At 41.8% G+C, this 13,893-nt stretch overlaps 1 protein-coding gene across 1 annotated transcript in view; it reads right to left on the bottom strand.

Annotated features, from left to right (window-relative positions):
- The window catches only part of MOB2 (MOB kinase activator 2), a 109,889-nt gene extending 96,436 nt beyond the window's left edge, over positions 1 to 13,453 (bottom strand). The window contains exon 1 of the mRNA XM_069016981.1: positions 13,220 to 13,453. Within this exon, the coding sequence (XP_068873082.1) occupies positions 13,220 to 13,236 (17 nt within the window). The 5' untranslated portion in view covers positions 13,237 to 13,453. The remainder of the gene's footprint in view (positions 1 to 13,219) is intronic.
- Positions 13,454 to 13,893: the final 440 nt, after the last annotated feature.

The raw sequence follows: 13,893 nt of genomic DNA, 5'->3' as shown, positions 1-13,893 counted from the left end.
ACAATGGGAAACAGCAAATACCAGAAAAAGAGTGACTTACATCATCCTTCAGAACCATGTACCATAATTGAGGGCCCCTAAACAAACACAAGAATGAAATATGCTAACAAGACAGCTGACTTCATGAATAATAAATCCAAAAAATTTGACCACAGTCAAAAAGGTATTAACTTAAAACAATGAAAAAGAAATATCAATTTCTTAATCTTCCTGTCAGACATCTTGGAGGTGAAAAGGTACAACTAGTCTATGACTTAAAAATCATGAGGAAAGACATTCCATGACTACTTAAAGTTTTCCAAACTCAAACACCTGGTTTTTTCCAAACTCAAACACCAGTACATTTAGTACCTTTGTAAGAAGAAACAGATATTGGAAATGAGCGTTACAAGAAGTATTTTAGAAGGGAGTTACATTCTTGTCCCTCTCTAGCACTCAGATTTTTGTGGAGCATTTCAACTTCCTGTACATAAAAAGGGGAGGTATTTGCAAACAAAAGATTAGGCTTTACTGTGCTGTTAAGCAAATATGTTCTGAATATCTACCTCTGCATCTCAGAACTATCGTAATGCAACACAACAGCCCACCAAGACCAGTACTCCACTCTGATAATAGCCAACACCATAACGATTCAGAAGACTCCATAAATCTCTGGAAACGCAGCTAATTGCCCAAAACCATATCCCAAGAGAAATTTCTTCCCAACTGACTGCTCAGCTTTGATACGTGGACTGAAAACCAGCATTATCCTAGCTAGTACTTTTGCTAATGTGGTTAATCTTTACAGAACTGTATTATTTACCTTAGTGAATCATACAGTTTAAATCCTCAGCTCAGCTACAGGCTGTATACAAAAATTCTTCCTATTTATTATTATTCCAGCCTTCTAGTGTTATCCAATACACCAAAATTGTTCTTTATTGTCAAAGTATGCTGGCAAGTAAATTGTTTTTAAACCCACTTTTGCCTTATTCTCCCCCTCATTTTTGAACTTGGTGTTACTTTTCCACACGATGAAGCAGAAAAAGTTTTTACTGAAACCCAGTTAACCTGAAGGTCTTCTGGGTTTAATTTTGTAACAAGAGCATACTGGAGAATTCATTCTTTCTTTGGAGGTCTGAGCACCTGCTGTGAAACTCACATTGCCATTTTACTACTAGACTCCAAAAAAATGGTGCAAAAAAAAAAAAAAATTAAAAAGTAACAGTTTCATGTTAGTAGCTAGCTGTCACTATAGAATAATATTTGTTTTAGGAACCACGAGTTAATGAGTAGCCCATGGCTATATGATAACCATTGTCTCCCTTGGAGAGTAGATTCCTTTTTAGACAGGTTTATCACACAGTATTTTTACTTCATGTCCTGTGCACTCCACCCACACCACTATTCTCCAGGGATCTTAGGGAAACAAGTCATGGGGAGAGTTCCTGTAAGCAGGAACATTATTACTTTCAGTGGGAACATGGATCCAGTTTCCATTAGTTATTCCCACAGCTGTTGGGTCCTGCCTTTTTTTATTTTTACACGTTACAAGTCCATACACTTGGGCATATACCAGCAAAAGGATAAGGAGACAGCTGATTTTACATAGACTCTTTGAGAAACTTCGTATTTGCAACACCCTTTAGTAACAATGCATTATTTTTCATCCAAAAACATACCAAAGCTAGGATGTATTATTTCTCTTATTTTAATGAATACTGACCAATCTACTCCATTGTTTGGTCAGCAGTACCAAACAGTTTTAATGAACTTCCCCTGTGTAGCACTACTAGAACTTTGTGCCATTTTAAAAAACCTTAAGGTTAGTGAATTGCAGAATTAAGAGGAATAGGGGGAAAAAAACAAGTACATCCTTCCTATTTCACTTTGCTAGGAACAAAAAGTTCTGGGTGGATTTCGTTTGCACTTGTAGTCCGGCTCCCCTATCACAACAGCCTTTGACCTTCTCCACTATTCCATAGCTTGACTATGTCCAGCCCAGCCTCTACAGCAATTGATGGACACAGTACGAGCAAAAAACATGGAACGATTACTAAACTCTAGCTTCAGAGGTAACAGCAGAGGACAAAATTTTGCACAAAGCTGCACATTTCGGCCTAATCACCTTTCAATTTCCATCACACCAGCAAATCAAGCCCTCCAGAAAGCAGAGGGTCTTTCCCACTCGGGTTCTGTGTAGTCCACAAAGGGTGCACTGACCTGGTAGTTGGTCCCCTCAAGTTCTCACCTCACATCATCACCAGTGTTTCTCTGCCTTAGCCCTTGGGACTGCTCAGCACTACCTTCTGGCCTAACTTGTGATACCATCGAAGTGCATACACTGATTTTTGGTGTATCTGGGACTAGATCTTTTGCCTGTAAAGTCATAGATCCAAATAAACTCATGCACACCTTCTTATAAAACTGTGCTAGGTCCACAAGCAGAAGAAAATATTACATACAAGCCACGAGACAAGAACTATTGGCCAGGGATTGAAGGACAGGCAATAATTTCTGCAGCCACAGGCAAGTGAGAAGTCCCCACAGACAGAAACACAATGTCCTGTACTACCTGATAGCCTGCTGCAGGCCTCTACTTGCTAAATAGAAACACGGGACAAACCAGGCCACAGACATTTATCTGGATGAACAATAAATTACTCTTTTACGTCAGGCACGTACTGGAATTCCCCAGATCCAAGTTCTTTGGGCATTTGTTTTGACAGCTATGGTTCAATTACCAACAGTGATTGCACATAAGACACTATTATATGCAGTTTTTTATAAAAATATCAAGGTCTTAGTAATAATGGAAAATAATTATCATTCCTTTATTAAACCCAGACAGGAAATGATGATGTCTGTGCTAGTAAAGTTTTATTACATGTATAAACACCATCCTTATTCCTATATTTGCTTCCTCCTTGCTCAAAACCTATCTGCTTACTCAGACACCAAGGCTGTTTTTAGCATGGGGGACTATCAGCCTGGTGACATCTCTCATGAAAGGTTTGTTTTCCAAATTTTTAAATTTTTTTTTCTACTTTTTGTCATTGGAAGAGTGCTTTTACACTCAAGAAAACAAAGGAGTGAATTTGAATTACATCTTTTAAAACACATCAAGACCTTCATGGAAGGTGTCCTTCAGAAGTTAAGCAACTTCCACATTAGCTTAAATCGTGATGCCCACCAAAATATTTAACACCCTTTTATTTTACATTTTCAGCTTGGCTCAGAAATACTGTGGGTGGATGACACATCTAAACAAGTACAACCAATGTGTTTAAATTTGTCTGGCTTTATAATAAAGTTACTTCCTTCTCAAGAAATTCTTGCCAGCTTTTTTATTTTATAATAACGCCCCCCCATGTTTCAGAATAAAATGTTTAAACATGGAAATTCAATAGATCTACTAGGTAAGAATATTTCTTGTTTAATTATAGAATGGATTATGAGGAGAAAAAGCAAACAAATAAACCAAACAAAAAAACCCAGCAAGTGATTTTCTCCTGCAATATAGTGGATTATACTGCATGTGCTTCATGAACTGCAGAAAATACTTCTTCAATTAACAAGCTGCCTCCTTGCCCGTACTCCCAAGGAGTCAAACAGTGAGAGTAAGTTTTCACTCTACCTAAAACCAAGAAGAACTTGATTTAAACAGAAACATTGATTCTGTTAACAATAATGAGAGAATACAAGCCTGTGAACATGTAAATAATACCTTGCCCACTTAAAAAGTTGTACCACATGAAGTAACAACTGCCTACATTTTAGTGGATGACTGTGTACATCCTGTCTAAAACAAGCCTGGAAAAATACTTATAAACACAAAAAAACAAAACAAAAACCACCAGCTTACTACAGTACTGTGTGAAAACAGAAAGCCCCCCCTTAAAAGGCAAACCAACCACATTACCTACAAACTTGCAGTTAAATACCGAAATGCTAGTGCATTACAAGCATGAACCCACAATCTCCCCTTTCTTAGATGAGTTTTCATAGCACTTTACTCCACTTGCTCAAGCCTCAACAAGCTCAAGTGACTCAGGCCAGTACCTTCATATTCATCAGGGTGGGGCAAGGGAGACAACCTCAGTACAGACACTCTGGGGTTATAAGAATGCAAATCACCCAATTCAGCATTTTGAATAGCACCCATAACTCAAAGCTAAAACCTGTGCTACACCAGACCACATGCTAAAAGCCTATCATATGCCTAACAAGAAACATTCATAAATACATCAAAAAAACCCCTGAGATTTCATTTTAGTCTTCAAAAATTGCTCATCACCAATGGCACCACAACAATCAAGTGAAGAAGGGACACAGTAGGAACAACTGCTGTTACATGCCCATCCAGGAATATGGTGCAAAAGAAACATTACTCCTTAATGCCCAACAAGTCAAGCAGCAGAGGGGTGGCCAACAGACCCTCTGCCTTGCAAGATTAAGGCTAGAATTGAACAAAAAAAAAAAAAAGCTGAGGTACAGACAAGACCATAAGAACATCAGAACTGCAGGTTAGCACAGGCACCCCAATCGGAAATTACAAGGAAACCAAGAAAAGTTGGCTCACAGAACAAAGTAAGACAAGACTGGAAAAAAATTAGAGCCATCAGAGGATTTGAATACCCTAGAACAGAATCTGCAAGTACTTCCATTTCTAACCTCTTTCCCTTACTAGAAGATATTCAGATAACCTTAAATAGCAAGCCCAAATACGGCTTTTTGAATGTAGGCTGGTCAGCTCCTTAAAAAGGTATAAGTCCCCTGCTAAACCAGCAGGTGAGATTTCTCCAGCTGGCCTGGAACTGTACTATTAACATGCTTTTGTTCAAGACAGTTTATTAACATAAACTAGAGATACAAGCATGCCCAGAAGCTTTTTCTTTCTTTACCAAGTACTTTTGTCAGTCTAATAAAAGTTATTAGCCCTCACTACAAATTTGGTTCCTTTTATATCTGATGGAAAATAGCCAGACACTAACACTCTAGTAGACATGACAATCAGGAAGGTTGTACAGATTGGAGTTCCAGCAACACCTGGATATCATCAGAGAGAAGATTGACTGAAGAAAAAAAGCTATTTATCATTTACCTGACAAACCTGAAACCACTGAGTTAATCCTGTAACCTGAGCCCATCCGCAAAGTAGACACCTCCTCTTAAAAAACATCTCCATCCAGTTTTGCATAACTTGTAAAGAAGGAACAAAGCCTCTCCTGAGCAACTCCATGCTGGTTTATGAAGCACCATGTAAAAGAAACATGTTCACCAAATTAGGAAATTCTAGACTGAAGTTTATGAACTGAAGCAGTCAGGAAAAAAACAATAAGGCTCAAGATCACCTCTATGCAACCTGTTTCACACAACTTCTGTTCATTATGTATAAATACTAGGAGAGTTCTCAGATAAAAGTCCCAAGTATTTAGACATTTCAGAGTAGAAAAGGGACAACAGCGATCCAGTCAGTGAACACTGACGATAAAAATATTCAGGGACCACCTTTATCACCTAAGCAGTGGAAAAGAAGGGGAAAAGAAATTAAAAAGCATGCAGATCTATTCTGACGAGCTTGAGTTACCATACCGGGATCATTTAGGGATGCAGTTTTCTGCATGCTTACATTCTGGCTTAATGGCTTTACTTTCAGTGTTCAGAGTAAGAAGGAATTTGATCTGTGACAGTCATTCCTGTCTTGATTCCAGTTTAATCTGTGACATTCTTCAGAAAATTGTATCTAAATTCTGGTTTGGGGGTTATTTTTGTGTGCGTGTATATGTGTGTTCAATGCTCTTTTTCCACAGTCAGGAACAGAGGTTTGCAGGTTGTGTGAAAAACTTGCACCTTGACCAGTTTCTCTTGGCTGGCAGGATAAAAGGAAACTAACTTTTGAGAAAACTGCTGTTTTTTCCCTTTCAAATGCTAAAATTATCACATTGCTCTTCAGGTATTTAATTATATTCATCATTCTAGCAGCAAAATTAAATTATTTAGAACTACTGCACACTGTCTCAGGAACAGGGAAGCTCCTAGACTGCAACTGTTTGAAGTGCCAGAACAAGGCCATGAAGCAACAGCTCTTCCTCAAGTCGTCCCACTTGATGTAACACTTTCCAGTACTACTCTAAACAACACGATTGCAAAAATAAATTTAAATAATCAGATTTATTCATTTTATGTACAGTTAAGGACAGCTTAATTTTTTTTTTTTTTTTTTGTAATTGCAGAGTAAGATGAGTGGAAAAATTGCTAAGAAGGATTTTGAAAAACAGAACCTAGCAAGCAAGCTTCACAACCTTATCACCAATTGTAAAAGGCTAAACATGGGGAGAATACGATGGACAAGATCACTTCAGTAGTATTCCACTAGCAGAAACACACATTAAAGCTGTTTGCTAGGTCATCAGTGATGGCAGAATAAGCAGATCTGACAACACCAAGTTCAAACTTGTACGCACAGCTATCTAAAAATTGCAGTCTCTTATTAATTTTACTCTTTCAAGTATGCTTTCTCTGGGCCCACATCCAGCAGATGTAACAGATGGAAAGTGCCAGTGAAATATGGCAAAGTTATGTAGGCCATCATGCATGAACCAAGCTTCCTGAACGCTCTCTTGAATCAGACTGCTGGATTCAGCCAGGCACCCAAAATAACACCTACCTTCACATTCACACCATGACACAGCCAGCACTTCTCTCAGGTAGATGAAACGTGATTTACAGACAATTGTAAAGTCTGGGTTATTTATAAATATGCAGTTCACGATGAGTATATTTACAGTTTAACCATAAAGTGAATGTAACACTGTGGGACAGCAACTGTGACAGTGCTCTCATGCCACTGCCTGCTCCAGGATACCAGCCTAGTCATGGCATCTCCTATTTTCAGACATTCTACAGTTCTTCTCAACATTCAAGCAGGACACATCACCAGAAGATAGATCACTAATTATTTTCAGAGTAATTACCACTAATAATCACATTACTACATGATTACGTTCAGTTGATTTAAGTCCTTGCTGCCACCAAAGTAAGTGTTCCCTAAGCTTTGTGTTCTCACAAACACCATAGTGCTATCAACATTATTCATGTAGCTACACAAACAGGCTTGCAGGAACTCATTTAGCTGAAAACTAACCTGAGCAGAGGAAATAAGGCAGAATAAAAAAAAAAAAAAAGATTTGTTTTCCTTCAGATGAGCATCTTAACCTACTGGTCTTCCTGAATCCTGATGCTACTGCAAAGGAGGAGAGGGTAACATGCAGAGACATGCAAGGAAGGAGTATTGCTAAACTTAAAGAATATTCAACTCCTTTTCTAGGCAAAGTAATAGTTCATTTTATTTTAGGGACCTTGAAAATTACCTACTCTTCTTGTCCCTCAACATGTTGGAAAAAGAGCACTCTAGTAAGACAAAACCAGTATTAACACATGCACCGTACTCAGCAAAGTAACTGATAAATTCTGTGGCTTGCTAAAGTAACAAAGGTTTTAAAATGCAGGATTTCTTTGGCATTTTCTCCAAGAAATCAATAATTAACTATACCAGGACACTTCAGGGAGCAAGGCTCTGCAGTTATTTGCTATCTGTTTTGCACTACAAAAGAAGAACCTTAGCAGTGACCATCTCAGTAATATAACCAAGCACTTTCAGAAGCAGGGAGATGTAAGGCAACAACACACCTGAAAAATCTAAATTGCTCTCTTACAGTCATGACTCCTTTTCTACAACTCTAATAGCCCTTGAAACTCACATTTCAAAGCAACAGCACATTTCCACTACTATACTAATGAATATTACAAGTTAATATTTAATGGAGATCTAATTTTACCTGCAGACAGTGTTACGTAGTTGTTTCACAGTTAAGCTCTGGTTTAGCAGAGGTACTGCTCGTGTCTGCTAAGGTTTTGAAGTAATATTGAAGTCTCATCTGTAAGCAGTGAATGGAGTGCCAGTGGCTCACAGACAGACCTAGATTTATCTGGGGACAGCAACCTGGGACCCCATAGGTAATGTTACATCTACAAATAGAAGCAAATAAGGACCACGTGAATTTTTCCTGCCCAATGGGACCATACATGTCTGGTTTACTGGTTCTGAGTTATTTTCTTTTCCCTCAAAGTAGGGAAAATGGCATGTGAGGCAAAGAATCTGCAGGGAATGGAATGCAAGGGAAACACCTGTTGTGAGGTCAGTTCAAAAACAGAACAAAGATACACACCATGCGAGCTGTGAAAGGTGAGAGGTTGCAGCAGTTTGTAGAGGGAAGACTGCCTTATAAAGGCAAGAGAATTTCTTCACAGGAGATGACTAAAGGGAAGAAAGGGGAAAGCATTCCCTACAGCTACAGCAGCTGAAGAACTTGCAGTGTTATTCCCTTCTTCCTTTTAATAGAAATATTTGCTATAATTAGGAAGTTTTGAATGGTACCCAGAATGAAAATCATTACCTACTTTTTATATAAAAGGTCTGCTAGGTAAAAGCAGGTTCAGCTGTATTATGCACCAGCCAAACTGACAGCTAAGCTTGCTGCATGATTTCTCATTGCTCCCACTACAAGATGCACTCCTTACAGTTAATGGTGATCCTCATGGCTCCCTTCCAATTCGAGATATCCTATGATAGTGCACCTGTTCAAAAGCAATAAAGGTTTAGTCTAACAGGTGACAAACAGCATAATGGATCTGTACTGACTCAGAACTCGAACACTGGTGTGCTTTTTTCACATCTAGTCCTCAGCTGTTCTGGCTCAAGGTTAGGACTTTTCTGCATGACAATGCTATTCCTATTTCACCATAGCCTGTCTTGAACTGGACAGTGTCTTAAGGCCTTATGAGGACATTTCTTAAAGATCCTTCCACAAATGTGCAATGGAAGACAACGAAAGTAACAGTATGTGTTACTTTCCTTCTAGCCTTCAGAATTACTGCAGGGATAACATGGCAAAATCCTATATCCAAAACAAATGAAACAACTGCCAGCTTAAATTTAAGTCCCTGACAGTTATAGCGGAATAAAATAAATGCATGACATACAAGTCTCCTCTACCAAACAAATCTAGCAGTGTGCTGACCTTGAGAAGTTCTCCTGCACTGTTTTTTAAAAAACACCACTATAGCACATACTCAAAAAGACTGAATTTGCATAATTACTGTGTTATCTCACTACAACATACTTTCCAACTACCTATCTTGATGAGATGAAGACTATGCAATGCAGCACATATATGTGGTGTTTACAATGGATTAACCAACATTACAAAGTAAAATCTGCAAGTGTGAGGGCTATTACTTTCAATTAGGCATTATTCAGTTTACAGCTGTAGCCACTTGCTATGTCTTGCAGACCACAGACCACCTGAGGAGACAGAAATAATCTGTGCACAAATGTCCTGACCAGAAGTTTACTTCTTCTGCTATTTGTATTTTCCTTATCTTCCTAGGCCATTGCTTTTCTCTAACCATCCTCAAAGAAGAACATGTGGAATATGAGAAAAGCATAGCCTTCAATCATTTTTAGGCCCTCTTTTCAAGTCACTAGGGCAACATATGGAAGAACAAATAACTGAGCAGGGGATGGTATGACTGTATGGACAACAAGATCTAAAAGGGATGGTGTGACTGCATGGATAACAAGATCTAAAACTTAAATGGAGAAGAAATCTCTCTTGCAGACAGCCTCTCACTCTTTATTACACTTTATACTCTAATAAAGCCTGAGAGAAGGAGCTGTGAATCTTTGTCAAATCAATGTAAGCAGCTCTCTCAGCTTCAATCAGTATAGTCTATTAACCTACTAAACTACAAAGTTTATCGTACAGATGAAGCTCAAATTATGATTGTGTTTAACAGGTAATAATTTGTAAAATACTAGTTTCTCTCTTTCCTTATTACATAACAGTTTACCAAAACCACTACAATATACAACCCTCCTCTCTTATGAAAAAATGCATTACAGCATCAGACAGCACTGCTGAAGATGAAAAATAATTGACACCATGTCAGATTTATTAGCACCATTAATACGTTTTACTCCCATCCAATTATGAAATTTTAAAGCAAGCTTAAAAACACCACATTTCATAAATGAAGGCACAATGCCTGCCTTTGTTGGTACTTTGAACTTCAAGAGCAGATCAATGCTATTTGCAACACAAAAGTTTGGAATCTCTTCCAAAGCGGGTAATATGGATCTCTGGCAAACGTTGTTGAGCAAAGCAATTAAGCAACACTGATCTCTAGTCAAAATTGCGCTTAAAATGCATGCTATGTAAAACAAATGAGATCAAAATGGTCTTTTTTTTTTTTTTTTGAGAGAAGGCACAGAAGAAACCATAGCGTTTCACCAGCATCAGTATTAATGCTGCATTCAGTGGAAGGGCAAAATACACTAATCAATCACAGAAAATACTCTGGCTTTACTTTGGTGCTAAACTAAGCACCGTACCATGCCAGCAGCTCATTCTTTTCAGCTTTCTTCCTTAGGACTTGACTGGATTTTGAAGCACTTGACTGAACAGCAGGCAGCACCCAGAGAAGTTTTGCTGTGTGACCACATAAGCCTGTAGCTGTTTGTTAATCTGTAATAAATTCACTATTGTTTGTAAGCTTCAGCTTCCGTTTTCTTGTATATTAAGTACTCTGAGGCGATCAGAGACACTTGGGCTGCCGCTCTTAGTGGTACAATTAGAACTTACCCTTCCCCCCCTTTGCAAGGGACCACAAGAGAAGGGGAGGACCAGGAAGGAATAAAGCAGATCTCGCTCTATACTATGTCTATCAGATAAATGCGACACCAGCTCGAAGGGTCGAGATCTAGAACAGGAGCAACTGTTACTGCTGCCTAATTTAACTCGCTTGCACTCAAAGGATCATTTCTCAGTAACACAAAGTTAAAACACAGAGGTGTTTCTCACACCAAAAGGTTAAGAAAGCACAACAGATGAGGAGACATACAAGACCCTCTGCAAGGGTTGGGGAAAGTGCATGGAAAGCTGAAATTGCAAACCACTACTTTACCAAAGCAGTCAGGAACAAGAATGATCACAGTGGTTTTATTAGTGACAACACTGACTCGGGAAAGAGAAACACCACCAAGAAGCAGACCAATACATTTTGCTTGCCAGAGGCATCGACGCCAACTAATGTGATACTGGGAGAGACCTGTTTTCCTACTATTCTGCAGGCTTTTCTTCAGCCCTGCCCTCCTCACACCAGAGACCCAAACATCTGAAGTTCCCACTGAAAGAAAGGTTGAGCGAGTGGCATTACCCAAACTTCTGCCTGGGCAGACAAACGTCCTCAGCTTCTTTGTCAAGCAGCAGGAAGGATGTTTCCGTTTACAAAGACAGTTGCTAACAGCAGGCATAACTTGGCCAGAAATAAGAAAGGGTCCCTCAGGATTCCTAGCCTTTCCCACTTCAAAATATCAGTGCTTCCCCCTCCCTGCCATAATCACATACAACCATCCTCCCCAAAATGTGCACAAATAGAACTAACAACGTTTTAAAGGAGAAAACACTAAGAGCATCAGTGGGACAATACTGGATTTGGTCACGAGAGAAACGTATCAGGAAATAGCTGAGAACAAGCAAGTAATGCACAAATGACTCAGGATCCATTCCCATTACAATGGAGAAAACAGGCAAGTCTTTTCTACACATGGACGGATCCACCCACCCTGGGTAAAAAAGTACAGAACAAATGCCAATTTTTTTGCAGCAACTTCAAGAAGCCCAAAATATTTTTCACAAGAAAACCATCATTCTAATATACTAAGAGTTTGGCTAAAACAAACCTTGATTCCTTTCTGTTTTACAATACAATTTGCACAGAATAAGTACAGCTGTGGTAGTGGGGCATTTTGAGTCATACTAGTATCTTGCATAAGTTCTGGATCTGACCTTTTTTTGTAATTACAGTAACACTCTTTGACACTCCGGCTTTTACTTTTACAAAGTCAGTGTAACAGACCACCTGTGCTTTGTGGGTGCTACAAAACACATCAAAACAAGCTCGTCATTTCTATTTTCATTGACACCATGTAACAACAGAGTGCCGCCCTCAGACTTACAAGACACAAGGTCTGCAGTACATGGCACCCAGACCCCTTCACATGCCACAAATACTGCGCTTCTGCTGCTCAGCCTGCTGGAGGAATAGCCAGCCATCGGTGTCCACCCCACAGATATTCAGCATTCCCTCCATCAGAGTGAGTGAGGAGTCAGACTCACAGTAAAACTTTGTATTGACAGCTGGTTCCAGAGTCGGACACGACCCGTGTGAAGGCAAGTAACAAGTGCACTCTCACCACCAAAGAGATCAGCTGCAGACAAAAGGCAACACGCACGCGAATGACCTTTCTAAATACACCACATCCAGCAACAGCGACAAAATAGTTTACCTTGTGTTCTAAGGACATTAGTGTTAGAAAAGGAGGCAACCTAGATGGCAAAGACCATGTTCAGGAACTGGACCAAACTGCTGTGAAGAACAAACTAAGGGTAGCAAGTTATCACAGCAGCGCTAGTTTTGCTGGAGCATAAACCAAGTGCTCATGCGATTTAGAAGCATAATTATTCACAGTTCACCTGAGTGTAGGTCGCCCGCACAATTCATGCAAGAAATAACCGAGAAAATGTTGCTTGGGATACTGGTAGGGTCTCAGGTCGCTCCCATCAACTGCATCTCCCTCTCCTGCACTGAGGCTTCCAGACCTAAAACCTGCAGCAAACAGCTCTCTACCTTCTGTCTCTCTGTAATTAGCACTATTAATCCCAGGCTATCCAAGCCCCCTGGCGTGGCTCCGATTTGGCGTTAATCTCTGCCGAGGTCTCTTCTTCCTCCCCCCAGAAAGCCATTTAAACCTTGGCACGCCTTTCGGTTTACATGTTCTGTCGCAGGGGGATTAGCCCCACACTGTATGGGTGGGAAGCACAGAGAGTTGCCACACCTAGCCTGCCTGCACCCCAAAAGGGAAGGAAAAGTTACTTTTTAGAGAGCCACCGCTCGGGACCAGACAAGGGCTCCTGTGCGCCCCGTCGTCGCCGCGGGCGCCCGCGGCTGCACCCAGGGACGCCCGGGGCTGAGCTGCAGCCGCGCTCCCGTTCCCGCCGGCAGGAACTGATTAGTCATTTGCGCCGCACGCGGGGCTCGGGCTGCCGGCAGCGGGGCCGCCATGGCCGGGCCGGGAGAGCTCCGGAGGGAGGGACAGAGAGGGGGCCCCACTCACCCCATGAGCCAGTCCATGGCTGGGTCCCGCCGCGCCGGGAAGCTCCCGCGGCCGCCGACTCGCCGCTCACCGCCCGCTCATGGGGGCCGGGGCCGCTGCGCGCTCGGGGCTCCTCCCTCGGCCGCTGTGTCCGTCGGTCCCTGCTCCGGTCGCTCCGTCGGTCGGTCGGTCCCTCCCCGGCCGCGGGCGGGGCGGCCGCCGGGTGCCCCCCCCCGGGCTGACACTCGCGCACTGGCGCGGCCGGAAGTAAACACACCGCGCTGGCCAACCCGGAAGCGGCTCCGCACCGCCCCGCCGCCCCGCCGCGCGGGGCACGCCGGGAGCTGTAGTCCGAGCGCGGCCGGCGGCCCTCGCACCCCCGGGGGCTCCCCGGGCCAGGGACCCCCAGCATCACTCGACCCCCTCTGCGGGGGCTTCACTGTCCGGACCCCAGTGCTTTAGTTCTCGCTAAGGCACGCCGTGTCGGGACGTCTGAGGCAGCGCTGGGAGGTCCCATCCCAAGGCAAAGTGTGTTAATTAGAGACGGTGATGAGAGCCTGGCACTGACTCAAGACGCTCCTGCGTGGCGACCGCTGTTCCTATCACCCCTTCGGCACCCTGAGATTGTCCCGGAGCTTCGCAAGTGGGATGGATGCGGGATGGCTGCCCCCACTCCTGCCTTGTCCTTTCCACTA

Source organism: Aphelocoma coerulescens, chromosome 5 (genome assembly GCF_041296385.1).
Source record: "Aphelocoma coerulescens isolate FSJ_1873_10779 chromosome 5, UR_Acoe_1.0, whole genome shotgun sequence".
Classification (NCBI taxonomy): domain Eukaryota; kingdom Metazoa; phylum Chordata; class Aves; order Passeriformes; family Corvidae; genus Aphelocoma; species Aphelocoma coerulescens.
The sequence above is the reverse complement of the archived record's forward strand: the minus strand, read 5'-3'. Positions and strand labels throughout refer to the sequence as shown.